This window comes from Ailuropoda melanoleuca, chromosome 2 (assembly GCF_002007445.2).
Source record: "Ailuropoda melanoleuca isolate Jingjing chromosome 2, ASM200744v2, whole genome shotgun sequence".
In the NCBI taxonomy this organism is placed as follows: Eukaryota; Metazoa; Chordata; class Mammalia; order Carnivora; family Ursidae; genus Ailuropoda; species Ailuropoda melanoleuca.
Genome location: NC_048219.1, coordinates 39,127,600 through 39,151,572, shown reverse-complemented (window position 1 = coordinate 39,151,572; position 23,973 = coordinate 39,127,600). Strand labels below are relative to the sequence as shown.

The window sequence follows — 23,973 nt, the reverse complement described above, 5'->3', positions numbered from 1 at the left end:
TAGAAAAAAAATAGCTTTAGCAAATGTTCATGAGGATCTTCAAGGACATTTCAAAAGATGTTGCACCCATAAATTCAAAGATTGCTCTGACAAAGGAATCATCACCAGAAGAGTGAGCTTTGGAAAATTATATGGATAGCTGCAAAAACATTTTTCAATAGAAATGTTAGAAAACACATTTGTATAATTAATTCCTCCCCAAAAGAAAAAAAGAGGAAAAAATGCTTTAAAAAAGTCAAATGATCCATATCCAATGATTAGTATTTCCAGAAAAAGAGAATAAAGAGAAAATGATTGACGAAATTATATTAAAAACTTTTCCAGAGCTGATAAGAGACACAAATTTTCCTCAAACTGANAAATGATCCATATCCAATGATTAGTATTTCCAGAAAAAGAGAATAAAGAGAAAATGATTGACGAAATTATATGAAAAACTTTTCCAGAGCTGATAAGAGACACAAGTTTTCCTCAAACTGAAAAAAAGAAAAAGAAAAGTGTACCACGTCCAAGGAGTAAGAATGGAAAAGATATCCATTGCTAATCCATTGCTAATATCACTAAGAAATTACAAAAGAGCAAAGAAGAGAAGACAGGAAAGATTTCCAGAGAAGAAAGAAAATCTCTAAAGGAATGAGAAGCAGAATGGAAGCAAATGTTTTATACCAAACAATGAATACAATGAAACAATGAATACTGTAAAACAAATGTTTTATACCAAAACACTAGAAGAAATCTAGTGATGCCTGATGGAAAATTATCTACANGCAAATGTTTTATACCAAACAATGAATACAATGAAACAATGAATACTGTAAAACAAATGTTTTATACCAAAAAAACTAGAAGAAAATCTAGTGATGCCTGATGGAAAATTATCTACAGTAGAAAATTCTATTAGCCAGTCAAGCAAGTATCAGAGCAAAGCAAATATATTTTCAATAGCACAATGACTTAGAAAATTTATATCCTATGAATATCTTTCTCAGAAGGAATTTTACAAGGTATTTCAGCAAAATGAGGAGTAAACCAAGAACAAGGGATTCCGGGATTCAGGATCAGGAGAGCATGAATACAACCCAGTTGATGGCTCCACAGACTTGAGGAGAATGACCAGTCCAGATAGCAGACGACCCCTGAAAGGAAATGGCCAGTAGGAAGGCAGGAACTCAATGTGTAATATGTGTAATATGATTCTGAAGCTGCAAAAATTTGACAAAAACAAAGAACAAAAACAGAACCCACAGAATAGCACAAGGGAAAAAAGGAAGTCATATTTCAAAATTGAGGCCGCTAGCCCAAATAAGAATATGAGTTCATGGTCGTCAAAAAGAAGAATGAAGTGGATTCCAAAAAAATAAAGAGAATGAATAAAATCCTAAAACATTAAAGATGTAACTAAGAAGGCCCACCTACCTTCTCCCAACAAGAAAAAACAAAGTTAATTAGAAAACCCTTTACAGAAAGTCCTGATCTAAATATGGACCAAAATAAAACACGGCACATTCTTTTTTTAAGTAATCTCTATACCTAACGTGGGCTTGAAGTCACGACTCCAAGATCAAAGGTCACATGCTCTATGGACTGAGCCAGCCAGGTGTTCCATATATGCCATAATTCTGACCAAGTGCTGGAATTAAAGAATCCATTTAAAAAAAGGAAGAATCCCCTAAACCTTGATTCTAGGAATATTCTCCTTTGGGTGGCTAAGGGGTCATATTAAATGAAATATAATCCTGGGACATTTCTTGATTCTGCAGTGAATGATATTTAGGAAGTCATAATAACATTAATGCTATTTATTGTTTTTCAACTTTTTGGTTCATCCAATAGACAAAAATGAAAGATTAAATTAATTACAATACTGAATGTGAAATATTAATAATACTCTCACTATACAGTTCTCAAAACTTGGGTGGTATGATTACATAAGGAGAGATAGTGGGAAGGCAAAGAGTGAACTATCCCAACCTGATAATGTAGGAAGTCAAGAGGAACGTCTGTAGTGAATGGAACAGAAATAGTGGAGGGAATTACAAACATAACCACTTAAAAAGCTCAGAAAATTAATATAATTATATGCAGGAACAGAGAAAGAAAGAAAGCAAAACTAGTAAACTAAATTCTGTTCTACTACAGTATCTGTTTATGGCTGATAAATGAAAAGAAAAGAAGTCAGTATAGGCATATTATCCAGCCTTTCAGGGGAAGCCACGGGTCTAAAAACCAAAACCAGAAATGGTTCAAGTTAGTTGTTCCCAAGGTCAGCACTGGCACGGTGAGGGTAGTGGGGCAGGGAACAAGAGTTTTTTGATAGCAGTAGGTTAACCATGTGTGTGGATTATTTTCATGTAAAATGATTATTGGGTCCTTTTAACTAAATAGAGGGTTATGAGATTTCAGAGAAAATAGCTACTAACAAAGTCCTAGGGGCCAAGGAAAGGTTCCCAGATGTCAATTTTTAGTTGAACTCTAAGGAATACGAGAGTAGTGTTGTATTTCTTCTATTTTAAGGTTCACAATACATTAACACCTCTGACATCAAGATCTTTGTTAAAATCGATGTGATCTCACAATTACCGATAGCCTAGTAGCAGCTGTGATCGAGTTGTCATTGATTGCATACAGACGAACTGGGGCGCTTCCCTCATGACAGACTGGACAATTTTAACCCATCAATACTTCGGTCGACAAACTATTTAAAGACCATTTGAGGAAGGAAAAGGAGCCCTGAGTGTTGTCTGAAAACCTTATGTTGACATCTTATGGGAAGATCATATAAAGTGCCAGCAAAATGTACCACACCGGTAGAAAATCTTAGAAACAACAGTGAAGCATTCTTTTATGGAGTGCGGTATCACAAGTATTCTTGATAACCCAGAACATGCTAGTGTTTGGAAAAATATTGACATCAACAGCACTGAGCTGAAAAGCAATTAAAAAACACTGATTCTGAATATGAAAAGAATTCCTTAACCAATTTCTTTGATTTATATTTTCCTTATGAGAGCAATAAGATTTAAACAAAAATCTTTATTTAATTAAGTCTAAAAGAGCTCTTCCAGGAGATATAAGACAAAAATTCTAAAGGATGGGGGCGCCTGGGTGGCACAGCGGTTAAGCGTCTGCCTTCGGCTCAGGGTGTGATCCCAGCGTTGTGGGATCAAGCCCCACATCAGGCTCCTCTGCTATGAGCCTGCTTCTTCCTCTCCCAACTCCCTCTGCTTGTGTTCCCTCTCTCTCTGGCTGTCTCTATCTCTGTCAAATAAATAAATAAAATCTTTAAAAAAAAATTCTAAAGGATGAGAAAGCATTGTACATCAGTTAAATAGGCAGAGCCTTTTCTTTCTTGGAGGAATAAAAATGGTAGCACATCTTAAAAATCCACGATGTCTAGATTTAAAGAATTACAACTACCTAGAAAGAGGGTAATTAGGAGAAATCAGAGAGATATGTCTAGTTTGGGGAAATCATAAGAGATACCATAAAAGAATAACAAGTTAACTGCCCCCTTGAAGAATGGGAAGGCAGAGAAAGCATATTTTCAGTATTATAAAAGAGATTCCCACAGAACCTATAGTCAGTAAAAACAAAGACTGGCCAAAGAATATCAATAAAAGACAATAAGAACTCCTGTGTGAGAACTGACTTGCAAATTTGGAATCAAAAGACCAAGAAACCACTTGCCCAGAAGATTGCTTTTTATAGAAAGAACATTTTTTACATCCTGTTTGTTCTATGCAAAAACTTTCTCTCCCTCAAATCAAACCTGTGACTAGCAGTGTTACCACAAGGCACCCAGGTCACTAGAGAAATAGCCAGCTACCTCCTGGGTAGGTCTAATATGATAAGTATGTCATGATTCTAAGAGATAACATCTTAATAACACGACAGCAACTACAATTATTGGGTGCTTATTACATATGTGTCAGTATGTTTTCTCTGTTGATAGAGTGTATGTGCTTATCTATGTCTGTTTATAATTTATTTTCTCTTTTAGCTCCTAAACACTGACCTGCTTGGTTCATAAATTTTGTTGATGCATACAGAAATCTAATTGTTCAACTGTCTCATGTTCACAGTTTCTCAGTTTTCATAGGGTTAGACACCCAAATAACAGCTGCTGGACAAAGTAAAATGAGAAAATCTGATTCTCAGAAAAACTAAGTTGTCCTATGCCTTCACAAAACAAATATTTGGTAGCAGCTGTTCTTAAACATGAGTTCACACTTTTAAAGCCCATTATAATACCATTATAGAAGCTCCTGAGAATCTGTTTGTTTCAGATCTTTAGCTATTCTCTGGTACAAATAGATAAAACATGAATATGTTCCCATAAACCTTACAGAAACTATTGGCCTAGGAGTAAAGCCTCTCTCTCTGCCCCCAACTTCTTCTCTTTCTCTTTCTCATTCACTATTTTACCCATATGTATACACATTTGTACATCTGTATTGTTTCTGGATTTTTTTTCCCACTAATTGGCAAAGACTTTTAAAATTAATATCACAATGCCCCTTAAGAGCGTCTCTAGTTAGGTCATTTTCTTTTGCTAGTTCACAGTACTCTCATGTGATTCCAATACACAACTCTCTTCGAGATCAGCCACCTGTTCCCCAGGCAGTGGCTCCCCACAGCTCTGTGCTCTCCTCAGCAAGTCTTCACGCTGCACTTGGCAGGGCCACAGCTCTCGCCCAGCTGAGCAGATCACTGAAAGACTACATTGGCCAGGCACACACTCTCCGCACTAACTTAATGTGGAGTGTATTCACTTTTGGGGAGAATTTATTTGGTACCATAAAATTGTGTAAGTGGGAAAAACCTACCCTACTAATTTTATAGAATACGTGATTTGCTGACTTTGATTCAGTGAGAATCAATATCACAAAAGTTTCTCATAGTTTCCCTTAAACATATTAAGTGTTCGCAATTCTGAAAAAGATTTTAAATTCCCAAGTACGTGGCACTTAAATTTGACAGTAATTTTCACTACATATCCAGCACTGCTGTGTCTAATATTTCTTATGAATACTTACTAAAATTTACTTGAAAATGATGTACTGGCATTAATCACATCTCTTTAAGCTTGGCATGTTGGCAATGTAGATTTAAGGGTCACACTGCTGGGGGAATGTAAAGCGATGAAAGCTGCTTTGGAATGCAGTTTGGCACATCTTTAAATGTTAAACACAGTGTCACCATGTGACTCAGCAATTCTGCTCATAGGTATATACCCAAAAAAGATAAAAACATACATTCACATAAAAACGTCATACACAAATGTTAGTAGCAGCATTATTCATAATAGCCAAAAAGTGGAAACTTACCCAAATGTCCATCAACTGATGAATGAATAAACAAAAAGTAGTATACCCATATAATGGAATATTATTTGGCTATAAAAAAAGAATGAAGCACTGATCCATGCTATAGCATAGATGAACCTTGAAAACATGATAAGTGGAAGAATTTGGTCACTAAAGGCCCCATGGTTTTATGTATATGAAATATCCAGAATAGGCAAATCCATAAACACAGAAAGTAAATCAGTGGTTTTGAGGCACGGGAGGAGGAGGATTGGGAAAGGAATGCTAACGGGCACAGAGTTACTTTGAAGAGTGATAAAAATGTTCTCAAATTAGATAGTGGTGATGCATAAATTTGCATAAATCTGTTAATATACTAAAAACCAGTGAGTTACATACCATAAAAAGATGAATGTTATGTGAATTACTATCCAATGAAGCTATTATTTTGAAAATATGTTTAAATACCAAGTGTATTTCTATATGGTATCAACAAACAGAAAAATGAATTTTTCTAAAGATATTGTTTAAAATAAATTTTAAAATATGTAATTCCTGTGATAAAATATGCAATTCCTATGATATCCTTGGATAACTTCTAACAAGAATTTGTCCAAAAACTCCTAAGGAAAATATTAAACAACATTTACATTTCTTATATCAGAGAAGACCTAATACATTGGGAAACAGTCATGGATTCTAGGACCAAATATTTAAAAGATACCAATTTCCTTTTAATTATTTATAGACTCAAAACAATCTCAACACAACCTCCATTAAATTCCTAACAAATTTCATAGAACTTGACACACTGATTCAAAAACATGTATATGGAAAGGCAAAGGGCCAAGGAATGCTATCGCACTCTTGAAAAAATTGCACAAAGTGAGGGGATTTGCTACCACACTTACCAGATGGCAAAATTTAATTTAAATCTTCAGTAATTACAACAATGTGATATGGGCAAAAATATAGAGACCAAAATCAGAAATACAGGGCCCAGAAACACACCTATGAATATATTAACTCTTGATATTTGAAATAATGAATATTTGTTGTTTTAAGTCATTAAATCGTAGCGTAATGTGTTATATAGCAATAGGCAACCAATAAATTGCTGCTCACCAGTATTCCCAGTTTTATTTTCCTTTTAGCACCAAAGAAGATTAACCTTCCCCACCTCCTTGAAGTTAAGCATACCACATTGCTCCTAAAATGTGAGTGGCAACAATTCATGTCACTTCCAGGTAAAGGTAATTAAAGTTAGCTCGTGATTACCCATGTTTTTCTTCCCATACCAACTGGGAAAGGCCTGTGTTGCAGATTGTACAACTACAGAATGATGGACATTCCCTGAATGTAGACCTCTGGGTTACTAAGGACAGTTGCCCTGAAAGGTGCTTAAATCCATATGAAACTTTGCATGAATGAGAATAAAGCTTTATTGCATCAAGTCAATGAGATTTGTAGATCATTTGTTACTACAGTGTAACTTACAGATACCAGGCTCAAACTCACTAATATTTTAAGAAACAAACAATAGTGAGATAACAATACATACCCACCAGGTGGACAAAAATTAAGTGTTTTGATAATACTAAGTTTTGACAAAAATGTAGAGCATGAAAGCAGGAACATAAATTTGTAGACACATAGTGAAAAAATGTGGCATTATCTAACAAAGCTACTATCTGCAAACCCTGTTATCTAGTAATTTGACTAGTAGTTTTATACTCTTAAGAAACTCCTGCATCTGTGCACCATGACACTTGTAGAAGAAGAATCATAGTTGGTTTATTTATGGTACAGAAAGAAAAAGAGGAAAGGAAGGGAAGAGAAGGAAAGAAAGAAAAGAAGGGAAGAGAAGGAAAGAGAAAGAAGGGAAGGTAGAAGGAAGGAAGTTAGGGAAAAAAAGAAAGAAAGAGAGAGAGGAAGAGAGGGAGGGGATGGAAGTAGGTAGGAAGGAAGGAAGAAGAGGAGGAGGAAGGTAGGGAGGAATGGAAATGACCTGATTATTGAGAATCAGAATCAGTAAACAATAAGATATTATATATGAATATAGTGAAATATATACACCAATGAAAATAAACGACAGCCACTGTCAGCAACAGCCTTCAATCAACAAAAATATCACTGAGCAGCTCTTACGTGCCTAGGCCCTATTTCAGGTACTGGGGATACCGTAGTGAGCAAAATAGAAAAAAAGCTCATTCTCATAGAGTTTATATTCTAATAGAAATAAGAGAGGAAAAAATAATATATGAGAAGTCATATAGTACTTTAAAAGGTGATAAGTACTATGCAGAAAAGCGAAGGAAAGGGAAAAAAGTGTACTGCAAGGTAAGAAGATGTGTAATTTTAAATGTGATAATCAGAGTAGGCTTCATTGAAAAGGAAGTATTTGAACATTGCCTGTATTCCAGGCAGAGGAAACTGATACACAAAGGTGGTCTCTGATATAGTCAAGGAATAGTAAGACCAGTGAGAAGAACAGTAGGCAATGAGATCAGATGGTAAAGGAGAGAGGAGAAAAAGATCAGTAGGGTCTTGCAAGTGGTCCTAAGAACTTTGGTTTTTAGTCCATATGAACTAGAAAGACATTGGAGCTTTTGAAGCAGAAAGATGACATGACTTGACACATGCAGTAAAAGGAGAGCTCTGACTGCAGTTTTGAGAATTGATTACAGAGGGCAAAGGATAAAGGCAGGGAGACCGGTTAGGAGGTCCTTGCAATAATTCATGTGGGATATAATGGCAGCTCAGACCAGGGTGGCAGTCATGGAGGCGATTAGAAGTAATTATATTCTCGATTGATTCTGAAGAGAGAGCAAAGAGGATTTCCTGACATACTACAGCTCAGGTATGAGGGAATGGGAGAAACTAAGATGACTCCAAGGTTTGGGGCCAGAGAAACTGAAAGGGTGGCTGGTAGTAAAGAAGATGGCAGATAGAGTAGACTTGGGCAAGAAGAAGATTCTGTTTGGAGTATGTAGAACTGGAGATGTCTACTGGACATTCAAATGGAAATGCTGAGTAGGCAGCTGATAGAGAGGTCTGAGGGCAGAGAGAGAAGTCAAGGCTTGAGCTATATCATTTTGGACTCATCAGTACACAATTGTAAAGATCAAAGAGAAAAAAATAGAGAGATTGCATGAAATCATCAGAATGTAGGGAGAAAAGAGCTCCCGAGGACTAAACCTTAAGGCATTCAAAGGGTAAAACCTCTCAGAGAAGCTCCTGACCAGCAAAGGAGACAGGAACAGCCAGTGAAGAAGGAGGGAAACCAAGCATGCTTGGTATCCTGGAAGTCAGCAAGGAAGGATTACACTGAGCAGACAGTGATAACCGTGACAATGCTACCAACAGGTAAAGTAAAACCAACACTGACAACGAACTACCGGATTTAAGAAAGGTGATGTCATTGGTGACCAGAACAGGGGTAGTTTTGGCAGAGTACTGAAAACAAAAGATTAACAGGAATGGGTTTAAGAGATAATGCAGGGGCACCTGGGTGGCTCAGTGGGTTAAGTGTCTGCCTTCGGCTCAGGTCCTGATCTCAGGGTCATGTGATTGAGCCCCACATTGGGCTCCCTGCTCATAATGGAGCCTGTTTCTCTATCTGCCCCTCTTCCCCACCCCACTCATGCTCTCTCTCTCTCTCAAATAAATAAAATCTTAAAAACAAACAAAAAAAGACATAATGTGAAGAGATGCACTGCAGAAGGGAACACAAACAACTCTTTTAAACAGTTTTCAAGGGGAGTGAAGAAAGTCATCTCACAAACACATAATGCAAGAGAATCTATGAAAGAATGCCTCTGAAGTTCATATAACATTTTTTTAAGGTAAAACTAAACTTGTGATCAAGAAGGAACAAGCAAGAGGTTTCTAGATATTGTCATGCTCTCTTATTGGTGTGGTGAACAATAGGGTATTTACCTTATACTTGTCTGTTATAATCATTTGCTATTATTATTTGTCAACCAACACATTTGTTATATATACCTCTTCTCTCTCCATATGTCATACATATATGCTCAAAGGGTTAAAAAAATTAAAGATTAGTAAGATCATGTGCGTGGAAAAAACTTTTGCATCACAAAAAGTTTTAATAAAAAGTATGTGAGAAGGAATATTCCAAATTATAAGCAGACCAAATTTGAATTGAAACTCCAAAAGGTTACATGTACTAGGTCTGGCCAGTAGGTGAACATTTGTGCCTTTCTGTTTTAATTAAAAGCGGAATTTGTAAATCACATAAAATCTTAAGAATTAGAGGAGACTATAAGCCCTTTTCTTCATTTTTAACTCCACAGGATATGTTTTTTTAGTATGTGTGCTTGGTTCTCAGTATGAAAAATGCAGTACAGTATCGGCCAAGACAATTCTTTTTTTTTTTTCTGGATATTTTAAATTTTATTTCCAAGGCCCCCAAAGATATTGCACTTCACAAACAAAAACTATTTGATTATATAATAGTGATCTAAGTGTGAAAACATGACTGTTTTTTCTTGGTAAATTCATTAGGAAAGAGGAACAAAGCTTCGGCTAACCCGCGGTGACACTCCCAAGCCATGAATGAATCGAACAGTCAGATTCATCTATTGTTTTCCAATAAGCACCTAGAAGGTAGGGTATTCTCTGTGCATTCGCCAACCAATTTACTTAACTCCTTGAGCATCTGTTTCAAAGGAGATGATCACCTACTTCACCAGAGAGTATGAGGCAAGATAAATGCCTGAATGAGTAAGGACACTTCTAGCCCAAAGCGGAAAAGGCCACGGAAATGAGGGAGTGTGATCACAAACAAGTTCTGTACTTGGGATCCACTCCACTCTCCCAAACTACACACATAGCACATGCTGGGTGGGAACGCATTATTTTATTTTATATCAAAGCCACCAAGGAGAGCCAGAAACACTTCTAAAACCTATCCTAACTACTGATGACTATGTCTCAAATACTTTTAAATTATAAGTAACAACAAAAGCCATTCTAACATCCTCTGTCTGCCAACAAGCCAACAGTTGTTTGTTTTTTGTTTTTTATCAAAAATAAATAAAAGGTTCACTGACCCTTTGGGGCACACACTTCTTGTACAACTTTTTGTGTGGGTCAATTCCTAATTTCTGTTTTATCTGTTTAGTTAACCTCTGATATTTTCTGGGCTTCATTCCAAGACAAGTAAAATGCATTACTAAAATTGGCATCTCTGCTTTTGAGCTTAATTTCAGAGAGGCTTTGAAATGGTCTGAAACCATTTTTTTTTAATATTCTGCACACAACTATGCTAAAAAGTAACACATGTTGGTCAAGATCAGTAATTGATAGGAAGGGTACAATTTTCGTTTTCCTTCAAAACAATTTTTATTCCCTCCAAATATACAATGCTGAGAGAAAGTGCTGTGCTGAAGCTGTGTGTTTTCGTTGCAGTGTTGCAAATAATGGCTGAAAGTTGAACATAATTCATTAAGGCAGAGTGAGACATGATCTAAATATTCACATATAAATTATACATTTCTGAACTCTTTTGTAAGTGTTTTTCTCTTTAATTTTTGGTTGGAAAACCCTAAAGACACAAGTTATAAAGGCATACAAACAAAATGCCAAGATCAAAATAAATTTTTAAAGTTTCATGAAATTATGAACCTAGCAATGTTTGCAACATGTTAAAGAGTTACAGAATCACACATTTCTAAGCTGGGAAACATCCTAAATATTATTAAGAGGTCCCCAGAGTCCAACCCTCTAATTCGACAGATGAGGAAAATGAGGCGCAGAGAGGTTAAGCTGACCACAGCTGTCACGGATAATAAATGGTCAATCATGCCAAAATCCAGATATTCTGACTCCAAATCCAGAGCTCTGAAAGCGCATTTCTTTCAATATACTTTAATACTTATGGAAATACATGTTAACAGAGGACACTCCAGGCAGGCCCTCAATAGAAGGAACTCTTACAGACTTATCGGAGCCAGCTCACCTGTTCGCAAACCCAAGTACTAGAAATTGCGCTGGCAACTAGTTTCTTAGGCGGCTTCACCATACCTGGGGTTTCCCGTGGTTCCTCAGTTAGGTCTATTTTTCTCACCTCTACGAATCCCTTTAAATAAGTGCTTTGGTTGCGATTGGGTTCGTTATTTTGTTTTTCACATTTCTTTGGGGAGAACGGGAGAGGGTGAAAAAGAGAAGCTCGGATTTAAACCACCCCTGCAGCTCAAGTTTGTTCTCTCGTCAGCCAAACCAACAAATCCTTCCCCGAGCCCCAGGGCTTACTGGTTTACGTCGCAGTCCCTTCAGCTCCAAAATAGGAAGGAGACCTGAAAAAGAAGTTGGCTGGGGGCGGGGCGGGGGGGAGCACGTCGCGTCGGTGGCACCCGGCAGGTGCGCGCCCGGGTGCGGCCAGCTGCCCTCAGACGCGCGCCCCTACCCTCCTCGCCTCGGCAGCCTCCTGATCCCCGGCCCGTGGGACCGAGAGTCCCCGCCGCCCCTCCCGCCACCCCCGAGCGAGCGCTGGCCCCTCCGGTGGCGCCGCCGGGTCGTCCCCGGACTCCCAGTCCGCCGTGGCCCGCGAGCTCCGCGCCGGCCGCACGCGCCCCAGCGCCCCGCTCCTCCAGCTGCCGAGAGCGGGAAAGGTGGCAGTAGGGGGTGGAGGAGAGAGAAGCGGGTCCCACCTCGGTGCCGGGGTCCAACACAGGCGGAAGGCAGAGATGGCGGCGGCGGCGCCGGGGCTCGGACACCTGCGTCGCTCGTGCTCGGCGGGCCGTGGGCTCTGCGGCGGGGCGGCTACGAACTCTCGCCCAAGGTGCCGGGCAACTCTCCGGAGAGCCGAGGGCAGCGGAGTGTGGGGAGGAGGGGCCGGGGGAGCGCGTGGGGTGGGGAGGAGGGAGGGAGGAGACCGCCGCCACCCGCGCGTGCCCTGCGCCCTCGGCGACCGCTCCGGGGCGGCAGCAGAGGACCCCAGCGCCCAGGGCGGCGGCGCAGGTGACCGGAGTGGCCGCGGGGAACGCCGCTGCGCGTGGCCGAGGGCCCCGTGGGAGAAGCGAAGAGCTGACGAAGGAGGACGGACCCCTTGCTTGCGGGGAGGCCGAGAGCCCAGGCGATTCCAGCAGGAAGGCGGCGCCGCTGCTTCATGCAGCTGTCAGCTACAGCGCGCCCACCCACCCACCAGTGGTTCTCAGACTCTGGGCTAGGCACTGGGGTTCCCTCTGTCCCTCCCACTCCCCGACTGCCGGGCCTCTGCAGCGTCAAGGGAGCAAAATGATACTATAAAGATTGCAATAACTGAGAAGAGTGGAAAAGGAAAGCAAAGTGGCAAAGACTAGAGGTAGTGAGTTTCCTGTCACCAAATCACTAAGGATGTTTCAGCCAAGCATGTTGGTCATGTTTGTCAGGAAGGCTGAAGAGGGCACTCATGCATCTGTACGGGGTTGGACTAAATGACCACTTACATCTTTCAGTCCTGAAATTCAGTGGCGTTTGACATAGCAAACAAAACAAACAAAATCTGTCCTTGAACAGATTCCAACCCCTAATAGACATTTTCTTACTTTCCACTCAAAATGTTCACTCACTAATCTGCTTATTAATACACTATCATTGAGGACCTACTGTGTGTCAGACAATATGCTAGGTACAATTATTATGTTCCTTGAACTTGGAGTTACGACAGCCAAGCAAGTGTTTATAAAATTACCAATTACGATGGGTGATATAGAGGAAACCAACGGGGAAAAGAGAGGGGAGAAGACATACCCTTGATTGGGTGGATGGTTACTTTTCAAAGGTCTCTCTCTAGAATGAACTTGCCTAAACCCTCACAGGAAGATTCATCAGAGGCAAAGGGAGAAAGTAGCCCAAATATGGGTAGGGCCAGAAGCAATGTGTCCCGGCTCCCTGGCCCAGCCACTTTGTCAACTTGCGGAGCTTTGTTAATGGAACTTTTCACCCACAGGAATATCCTCTCGGAACCAATGATACTTTTATGAAGAGCATTTAGATCTCCAGATCACTTTTTGAGGACACTTCATTCAGAAATTTCATATTTGTGGATTGAATGGACTTTCTGGAGCGTCTGTGACTAGAAGCACTAAACTTTGGGTCTCATCAAACCTCAAAAAAAAAAAGACAAATATCTCCATTGGATAGAGACAAGACTTGGAGTAGAGATACAGACTTTCCCAAAGTATTATAAAACAGCACAACAGAATCCTTAATTAAACAATCTGTATGAACTACCTTATTAGTTTCCTAAGGCTGCCTTAACAAATGACCAGACTTCAGGCTTAAAACAAAAGAAATTTATCCTGTCCCTGTTCTGAAGGCCAGAAGTCCAAAATCAAGTGCCATCAGGCCCGCACTCCTTCCCAAAGATCTGTGGGGGAACCTCCCTTGCCTGGTCCAGCTTCTGGTGGCTCCAGGAATTTGTTGGCTTGTGGCTGCATCACTCCAGTCTCTGCCTGCATCTTCCTATGGCCTTCTCCTCCACGTGTCTTCTCTTCTGTCTCCTACAAGGACACACTGTCATCAGATTTAGGGACCATCCAAATAATCCAGGATGATCTCAGCTCAAGATCCTTATTTAGTTATATCTGCAAAGACCCTTTTACCAAATAAGGTCACATTCACAGGCTCTGGGATTTTAAGAATGGACATATTTTTAGGGGGAAGCCACCATTCAACCCACCAAAGCTAGTAAACCAATAGGGACCAAAATCATGGTCTACTGTGGTATCAGGGTATCATTTCAGCACCATTTTACAAAATCATATTGATACTAAGTAAAAGTTATCATTTCATTGTGAGCTACTAAAAATAGATACCATTTAACCTGAGCATTATGAGGAATAACTGCCATAAGAAAAAAGAAGGGTACAGCCCCGAGCCTAAAATTCATGTTTGAGTCACAGGTGACACTTGAAGGCCAACCGTGGCTCCTCAGCAGCTACCATCGTTCAGTTAATACAGAAGTAGAGCCCGCATCCATAGGTATGGATTTCTGATAATGTGATCCAACACTGAATGTCTGCTGGGCACCAGGCTCTGAGTCAGGGACTCCTATGGAGCTTTCATTCTAGGTTAGGGAACAACTTTGAATCTCACTCTCTCTGCACAATGCCTGCTGCATATCTGAAGCCTGATAAAGAGCTGTTAAATGAATAGATGGGTATAAATAAATCACTACCAATCAGCTAGGCAATTATTACCACATTGAAAAACATCTCTATAATAAGAGACAGGATTTACCAGAGCACAACAGATTAACACTCTGACTCATTCACATTTTCTTGAGTGAAGGAAAAGTCCCTAAAAGGAAAACTTTGATTTGAAAAAGAAAATAATGAGATACCTACCTTTTTCCTTTTCCTTTTTAAAAACCAATAATATGCCTATTTACACAGATACAGATCCTGCTGGGAGCAATCAATCGTGACTGAAGTTATAGTTACTTGAAGTGAATAAAATATTTTGTCCAAGCATTTGATTGATACTTTCAAAAACATAAACATCATTCAACTGGTAATATCATGATACTGATGCGTCACTTCTTGAAACTCTTGCAATGATTTCAATGACTCCACTTTTTTCTGCTTCGCCTCTTCCCTCTTTGACTTTCCTTCTTACTTTTCCACTCTTAGGATTTTAGACAATCAACCAATATATTAATAACTACCAAACTGATTCTAATTCTTGGGCTTACTTGAGTCACAGGACCATCCCTGAACCAGTCATGGTGGCCAATGAATTGGTGTATGATGACTGTCCTGGTATGAGTCACCGGTGTACTCCTGGAAAACAGGGATTGGGAGGAGAGTTAATCTCACCCTAACTAAATAACTTAGAGTGGGGGGAAATGGTATCCCAAAATAAACTAGGGTGCTCTTACTGAAGAGAAAGTGGTCAAAAACCACAGATATTCACCACAATAGACACTCAAAAAGGTTTGTTGTTAACTGAATGTAGTTTTAATTAAAACATCACTTTACCATTTCTATGACGTTCTAAATGTTTTCCATAAGGTTTTTTTAAATGGATTGATTACATGTTTAATTACCACACAAATCTTTAAAATTTACTTTTATAAAAGACTGAAAAATGTTTTTATATGCATCTAAGCCATATAGCAAGCACGTGGACTCTGGAATCTGATTGCCTTAGTTGGTTTTTTTTTTTATGCACATTAATTATAAGAACAGGTTCTCTACGGTCTTTCTGTCTCAGTTTCCTTTTTTGCAAAATGGAGTTGATAATAATTACCTCTCTGAAATACCATGAAATGTAATGAGATAATAACTATGCCTTCATAAGAGGACTTGTTACCTAGAATTCTATTATGTTTGTTTATTATCCATCTCAGTTAACGTTCACAGCATCCCTGGAAACTATTTTGGGGAGTTGTACTCTGATCATATATTTTTCTCTTAATAAATAATCAGTACTATGATGTATCAAGCACAATTAACAAGATAAACAGCATGGGTCCTTTATACCCTGGAGGAGTCAAGTGAGGATTTCCATAGTTCAACCAGGTCAGTGTAGGGCATCCATGCAGGGGAACAAGAAGGAAAAGCACAGAGGAGAGAAGGCATAGTAGCTTCGGGGACTGCCTGTAGTGGAGCCCTGCGTATGTTCAGACAAGTGTACCTGGAAAAGTACATAGCAGTCTAATAGGAAGAACTTTGAAGGTCATGTGGATTTTGAAAGTCATTTGGACTTTCATCTCTATGTGTGAAGTAATGTTGAAAACTTTGAGACTCAAGAATTGTTTCCAAATTTGTAAAAAGGAAAGCACATCCTGAGTGTATGAAGAGATAAATATAGAGCCAGGGATAACAGTTAAGAAAGGAGGCAAACTATAATGTGCAACTGAATCAAATGAGGGTTATTTAAAACATAAATTCTGATTCCAGAATGCTGGGGTGAGTCCTGGAGTCTGCATGTCTAATAAGCTCTCAGGTGATGTCAGTGCTGCTGGTCCCCAGCAAGGCAACAGACTATCTAAATACTGCCAGTGCTGTTTCCAACAAAAAGACATTTATATCTAGTGTACCTCAAGCTTTAAAGTCCCCATGGAGAAATAATTTGCAGCTCATAAAACTGTCACGATTAATTGAAGAACTCTTGTGTACAACAAGCCAAATATGATAGAAATATTTGATCTTGATTCTTCAGATATCTCTGAGAATAAGCCCCTTTAGAGCCTGAACATCCAAATGAAAATTATTAGGTTATGTGTGAGGAGGCTATGAGTTGCGGTGAGTGGAGGAAGTATAATACAGGATACCATGATGGTCTTTCTGATGTTGTCAAATTGACTCAGCTATCGTCCCCAGTTACATGAGCAAACACTAATCTAAGCATTGCTATGAAGATATTCTGTACATGTGATTAAAGTCCATAATCAATATACTTTGAGTAACAGAGATTATCCTAAATAACCAGGGAGGGCCTGGTTCAGTCTGTTGAAAGGCTGTAAAAGCAGAGCTGAGTCTTCCCTGAAGAAGGAAAAATCCCACCTGTGGACAGAAGCCTCAGCCCACAGCCAAGTGCTCCAGTTTCCCTCTCCTGACAGTCTGCTTTATGGATTTTAGACATGCCTAGCCAGTCCCTAAATCAGATAGGCCTTGCAATAAATATCTCCTACTCGTTCTGCTTCTCTGGTTTGAGATTTAGTTGCCAAAGATTTTGGCAACTAAAGCCAGGGTGCCGCTGTAACAAAGATCCAAAAATGTGGTAATGATGTTGAACTTGGGCAACGGGCAGAAACTGGAAGAATTTTGAGAAGCATAATGGAAAAAGCCTATCCTGTCTTAAGTAGACTAGTAGTAGAAATATGGTGATTAACAACTCTGCTAGTGAGGACGCAGAAGGAAGTGAGGGGCATGTTTTTGGGAATTTGAGGAAGGGAGATCCTTGTTATGTAGTGGCAGAAAGCTTAGAAGAATTGTGTCCAGCAGTTATGTAGAAAGCATTACTTGTATACAATTAAATTGGACATATAGCTGAGGAGATTTCCAAGCCAAGTGTTGAAGATGTATTCTGGCTACTTCCTGATGCCTACAATAAAATGTAAGAAGAAAAAATAAATTGAAGAAAGAATTCTCTAACAAAAAAGAACCAGGACTTGATGATTAGGAAATTCTTGGCTTATCCAGTTTCTGAACGGTACAAAAATTGACAACTTTGCTGCCCAGAAGGCATGGTGTAGAGAAAAAGCCAAGAATATGTCTGGTCAACCTTTCAGAAACTTCAGAAAGATTTAAAAAATCGGAGTACTAAGTCACACAAAGGCTCTTTGAAGAGATTAAGTATGTGACTCATGAATTTTCTCAGACCTCCCAAACAGAAATGGGATTATTTAGGGAAGATCTATGGATAAGCCTCTTTTCTTTTTTTTTTTTTAAGATTTTATTTATTTATTTGACAGAGAAAGAGACAGCCAGCGAGAGGGGGAACACAGGCAGGGGGAGTGGGAGAGGAAGAAGCAGGCTCCCAGCAGAGCAGGGAGCCTGATGTGGGGCTCGATCCCAGGACTCTGGGATCACGCCCTGAGCCGAAGGCAGATGCTTAACGTCTGAGCCACCCAGGCACCCCAAGCCTCTTTACTTCTGAAGTGAATTCCTTTTTAACATACACAGGACACCGACAGGGTTCTCAAAAATTTTGTATCATTGGAAATACTGCCATGCTGGATTTAAAGGGATAGAGTATGGAAAAAAGAAAGCTGTTGGACGCCCAAATTCTACATACAGGAAACAGGCTGATAAAATGACACAGCTTGTACTACAAAACAGACAAAAATCCTGGGGTCCATCATTGACCTAATGAATAAATGCCTTCATTTATTCATTAGGTGGGGAAAGGTGGGGAAAACGAACTCTGTGTTTCAATAGGTATGCCAAGTGAAATGGGAGTTCATTAGCTTTTGGAGAAAGGCAAGAGTGATAGTTTACTTCGAACACTGGGAAGACGATCATGAAGAAGGTATGGAAGATTTTTCTATATAGCCCCTGTAAACCAAACTAACACCAGGGAATGGAAAGCACAGGTAGCCAGATTTAAGCCAAATCAAAGGAATCCCTTTCTAGCTGCCATAGTCATTAGAAGTGGAATGGGCTACCAGGTGAGACAATGAGCTCTTCATCAGTAGATATTTTTAAATAGATACTAAAGGACTGGCCATCAGGAATTTGGCAGGACAACACTGGGTGGGAAAGAGGTTAGATCAGAAGGATGGTAATTAGGGCTGCACAATATCAAACAATCTATAGTTTGGAGCTGCAACTTCAGAGTATTTCCAGGAAGAGGGTTTGGGCTATAAATGACAAGTTATGTAGTAAGAACATTACCTACTATCCCCAGAGAGTTGACTGACCATTAACAGAGCATGAATGATCTTTTCCCTCCAAAATCGAGGATTGCTTTACTTACTTTGCCTGCATCTGTTTTCCATTGCAATAAATAAATAAGTACATAGAATATGTGTGTCTGTGGGTCTTATTTTCAACACAGTTGGGGCAAAACAGTAAATCTGAAACAGGAAAATTAATTGATGCGGGTTGTTATTTAAACATACATTCGTAGCTTTGATTTTAATTAGTTCAGTTAAGCAGCCAAATGACTACTAAGTAATTTGACAGCTTGGACCGTATAGGCTCTGCTGTGACTTTCAGATTAATTGCATATGAATCCTTTAAGTCTGGGGTCCCAGTCCTCTGCAGGAACCATTACTGTCTATGGGTATAGGCATATTTAGCAAAGTTGTGTTGATGTTGACAAGCTTTATATTCCACACCCCATTAGTAACGTCAAAGAGGTAGGGAATATGCTGAGAGGTGAAAGGACATTATTATGATCGTCTAAGAACTATGGGAGATAACCAAATGTTAAAATTTCATGAGAGTAATTTGAGATGATTTGGTTATCATGGTCCTAAAAAGCACCACTTTGGTTGGCTTTTATTTTATGATTTCCGTGTTGCTACAATTGCTCTGATTTTCATGCCTTTGGAAGGGAAAAGAGTAATGAAGTCACAAAAATGGAATCAGAATATGCGATGAGGCTTTGTGAAATGGATACAAAGGCATCTGGATCTAACAATAAAAGAGCTGTATTAGCAAACTTAAAAGATGCTATAGTAAAAAACCATTCATCAATACAATTATCAATATTTGATTGTAATAAATTGCATTAGTTAAATAAGCAATATAACTGCTTAATTAAAAAATGGTTTCTGAGACTGAAGTAAACTTTAGAAGAAAAGACCTTTTTACATAAGGGTGTTTAAATTTGGGGGTCACTTGACATGCCATTAGCGGATAATCAGTAGGCCAACTTATTTGGGTAAATGGTAGCCAGTACCTCTGCCTACACCAGAAATACATTCAACAGCGGAAAGTTTAGAGCAGATAATGTAAAAGCTGATTTAATGAAAGCCTAAATTGAATTTTCAACATTATACACAAACACTATCCCTAAAATACATTTTTCAAAAGGTTTTAGCAATTCAAAGTTAAATGAAATAGCAAAAAGCAATGAAAGAAAAACACTTTAAAAATGTAGAAAGGAGGGGTGCCTGGGTGATCCAGTCAGTTAAGCATCTAACTCTTTTTTTTTTTAAAGGTTTTATTTATTTGTTTGACAGAGAGACAGCCAGTGAGAGAGGGAGCACAAGCAGGGGGGGTGGGAAAGGAAGAAGCAGGCTCCCAGCAGAGGAGCCTGATGTGGGGCTCGATCCCAGAACACCGGGATCACGCCCCGGGCCGAAGGCAGACGCTCAACGACTGTGCTACCCGGGCACCCCAAGCATCTAACTCTTGATTTTGGCTCAGGTCGGATCTCAGGGTGGTGAGATCGAGCCCTGTGTCCACATCATACTCCAGGAGGAGTCTGCTTGAGATCCTCTCCCTCTGCTCTTTCCCCCCACCTTGCTCATGCACTCTTGCTCTCACTCTTGCTCCACCTATTTTTTTAAAAAAAAATGTAGGAACAATACTGAAGAACAAATAAAGAAAACCTGAGGTCCAAATATTTAATAAACAGGATAATTAGTATCAACTAATGAAGGTTGGCTATCATAAATGCTAGCAATTTTATCCTTAAGTGTATGATATTCAAAACTGCTCTTACTCAAATGCTATCTCCAGGCCCAGAATTTAATCCAAATTTTCCAGAAGACATAGTTTCTATAATACTCATTATATAATACAATATTCTCATAAAGTTGCTCCATAAATGCTTTTTGAGTGAATAAAGCATCTTATGTAAGACAAAGGGGACAAATACATACAGAACAAAGGAACATTACGTTGTCAAGTTATAAATGGTAAAAAAAAAAAAAAACCAAACACTACTAGTAAGGAAGTTAAGACATTAAAATACTTCAGGAAATTCTTATGCTCTTCCAAGAAGTTCTAAAAAGGTATTCTTGGCGTGCAGAGAGAAAAACAAAAACATATCTACAATTTACATGTTTTTAAAAAGGATACTTTGAAAACAATTACATGAACACCTACCCACACACAAATGGCCATATAGCATTCCTTGTAGGAATTTTAGGTCTTGCATAATATTCTTAAGATACAGACTTGGTCATTTTCTGTGCTGCTCAGAAATATCTGTGGTTCTCCACTGCCTACGGATTAAAGTTTAAACTCACTCTGGCTTTCAAATTCATTCTCACTGTACTGTCTGAGATTTAATTGACCGATGTTTTCTCCCACCATGAAGGACAACTCCTGGTTACCTAAACATACCTTCGCTCTTTTTCCCCCCCAATTCTTGCCCTTGTACATGCTGTTCCAGCCTGAATATTCTTCTTCCACTCTACAACACCTCTCCCTCAACCATCACCCATCACCATCCTCTACGTGCTGGTCGAATCTTAGCCAATATGCCTAGATCCAACTAAACTGACTCTTCTTTGTAAGCTCCCCAACTGGAGCTAAGCTATCTAGGGGACTATGATCATTTAGAAACTTACTTTTTGTCCATTTTATCATGACATAGTTAGTTGTGCATATATCTACATAAATGCCCTGAGAGCAAATGTTGTGTTATTAATGTTTGGTTTTCTATCCCCTAAAGTATATCACCGTATCTTGGATTGCTCAACGAATATGCATTGGACTAAAATAGAAAAGGCAAATCATATAGTTTTCCATCTGTATTATTAAAAAGAACAAAAGCAAAAAGTGTTTTATTTTATGAATAATTACAATGATTAGTTACCTACAGTACTGTCTGAAATTTGCATACAAGAAAGAGATTTTTATTCTAAATTTCTGCAGAATTTTTTTCATAGGAATTATATATGTAATATAATTTCAATGAATTTTTAGATATATGGGCACTGGGAAAAATGAGGGAAATATAATGAAATGTTAACAGTAGGGATCTTTGGATTGAGGAATCGATGAGTTTGTTCAGTCATTAATTTTTACCTTTCCAAATTATCTAGAATAATCATACATTACTTTATAGTCAGGGGGCGGGGAAGCTATCTGAAAATATCTGTGTAAGATCCTGTGTTCTTTGGAAATAGCTCCTGGAACTAGAGCCATGAAAATACACCTTAAGGCCTGGGGCAGCCCAGTTACTGTTGGCTGTCGTTCACTGGCCAGCTGCCCCAATTTGTAACGCATTTAGGCTCCTAATCTGTCCGAACACTTTTCCTTGCCCTTGGGATGCTACTGGTGTGTGTGTGTGGATGAAATGTCTTATCCTGCCTGCCTCAAAAGCTACATAACTGCAATGACATTCATAGTAGCTAAATCAGCTGTGATGAAAAAAATCTTTAGAGTTGAAAGGCAAGTTAACTGGATTGTTTGCTTACAATTTAGTACCAAGGATAAATATGATTTAACTCCAAGGTTAAAATTAGTACTAGAACTTGGACTAAAATGGGATTTTTTTCTTCAAGGAATTTCTTTTCTACATTTTGTCAGTACTTCTTGCTCTATTCTTGTATTTATTTACCTCTTTATCAGAAATGCATACAGGGGTGTAAAAGAGATTACAAAATTCTCCAGATTTTCTACTTAAGACAAAGTAATTATTATTTCCTTGCATTTGAAAGAATATAATAAGAAGGAAAGTTAAGAAAATAATGTAGAGAAAATACTCCTAGCCTCTTGCCTGAGAAGGCTGCTATGAATAAACAGTGGGCTAGAATCACTTCAGAATTATGCGGCCAAATGAAGTTTTCATAGAAAGGCATTTCAGCTTTAAGTCTCTATGGACCTTAAAGAAGAGTGGCCAGGATTTCTGATAATCCTGATGATGGGTACACACATACCATAAACTAATTTTCACATAGCACAAAGCACTTTGTTCTCTGCAGGCACATAATGAGATTTGAGAGCAAAAAGCACCAGGCCTATTCATGGCCTATTAGCCAAATCTCATAGTTGAGCTGCTGCAGAGTTTACACATTTACAATGAAAAGGCTTAGTGTTTTTGTTGTCATTGGTGTTTTGTTTTGTTTCAGAGCCCAGTTTCTAGTTCTGAACTGATGGGTCATAAAAAACACAGTCAGTATCTTGTTAATTATTTTTCTTACCTTCATCATACCAACGTGACATTAGGAAACCTTTCTTAGTATGGTCCTACTAGACAGCTCCCCGAGACAAACAGACCGGGGAGGACACTGACTATTTTACCAGCCAGCTCCCCCTCTCCTCTTCTTCGGGTCAGAGTATTTCCTCTGGTGGAGGAGCTACCGTTCCTCCGACTCCAAGCACATGACGTGTTCCAGCCTCCTGGCTTCAGGGGTCACCTCGCACATGGCCCAAGCTGGGTTGATCATAGCATCTCACAGTTCTGGCTCTGTGATTGGTCAGTGGGGTGGGAACTTGACTAGAAGGAGAGTGAAGATGGATCTCGGAGGCTTTTCCAACAGAAGCTGGGATGGGCGTCAAAGGGGTCAAGAGCTTTTTCCCCTCAATGGTGAATACGTGTAATTGTGAGCTGAAGCTACCAGCAGCCAGGTTCTCTGCCACAGGGAAGAACAGAGCCTGCAGGAGAGGACAGAATTTGAATTCCAGGCCATGCAAGCAGGTGTTCAGAAAGTGTGGCCATTTTTTTTTTACACTACTCAACTTAATTTCTTCAGTGATATCCTGTTTTACCAACAGATAGAAACTAAATCTCAATGAATTCAGGTTCCTCTTTCTTTTCCTTAACTTTTCTTCTAACTTCTAAGCAGTAGACAGTGGGAGAGAAAGGTAGGCTGGGCTCAGTATAAGCAGAAGTTCTGATCCTTCGTCATCTATTGAATTTCACAGCTGACTCCTCATTCTGTCTGTGTTTCAGATGTTGATCTACATGGACCCATGCCAGAGGTCACTTCAGGATCAATGACTCTCCCTGCTTGCCGCTGGTGCCTTTCTGAAGAGAACCACGTATTCTCCAAACACTGCCCTGGGCTGTGGCCACGTTGACCAGGCTTTTCAACCCACAACCACGCCTATGCTATTCTCAGGAATTATGCCGCTGCTCTTACACCTCAGTGAGTCAAGTTGGAACTCTGCAAAGCTACTTGAGATTTGACTACCTTCATCACACAGACATTCCTACATGCTGCCCCCCGCTATCCCAAGTTGCTGAGCCCCGGCGGTCTTCTTGCCATCCCTAGCTCTGTCTAGAATAGGGGCGACTGCTCTTTCTA

The 23,973-nt window shown here is 39.4% G+C and overlaps 2 protein-coding genes across 2 annotated transcripts in view; both read right to left on the bottom strand.

Moving 5' to 3' along the window:
- LEPR (leptin receptor) overlaps window positions 1-12,116 on the bottom strand; it is a 96,981-nt gene extending 84,865 nt beyond the window's left edge. The window contains exon 1 of the mRNA XM_034641391.1: window positions 11,981-12,116. The gene's annotated coding sequence lies outside the window, so the exon portion shown is untranslated. The remainder of the gene's footprint in view (window positions 1-11,980) is intronic.
- On the bottom strand, window positions 796-23,091 carry LOC117795718 (atherin-like). Its single transcript, XM_034641386.1, has 4 exons — window positions 23,027-23,091; window positions 15,007-15,094; window positions 11,583-12,444; window positions 796-5,174 (listed from the first exon to the last, which is right to left on the bottom strand). Exons 1-3 carry the CDS (start codon window positions 23,089-23,091, stop codon window positions 11,719-11,721), a joined length of 879 nt encoding a protein of 292 aa, XP_034497277.1. The 3' UTR covers window positions 796-5,174; window positions 11,583-11,718.
- Between the last annotated feature and the right edge of the window lie 882 nt (window positions 23,092-23,973).

What these genes read in the sequence shown, in the direction of transcription:
- LOC117795718 (XM_034641386.1), bottom strand. Translation starts at nt 23,091, where the DNA reads ATGTGCGAGGTGACCCCTGAAGCCAGGAGGCTGGAACACGTCATGTGC. An exon ending in TGCTTGGAGTCGGAGGAACG is followed by an intron (nt 15,095 to 23,026) that starts GTAGCTCCTCCA and finishes CCTGTTTTCCAG; the next exon opens with GAGTACACCGGTGACTCATA. An exon ending in GGGATGGTCCTGTGACTCAA is followed by an intron (nt 12,445 to 15,006) that starts GTAAGCCCAAGA and finishes TGTAGCTGACAG; the next exon opens with CTGCATGAAGCAGCGGCGCC.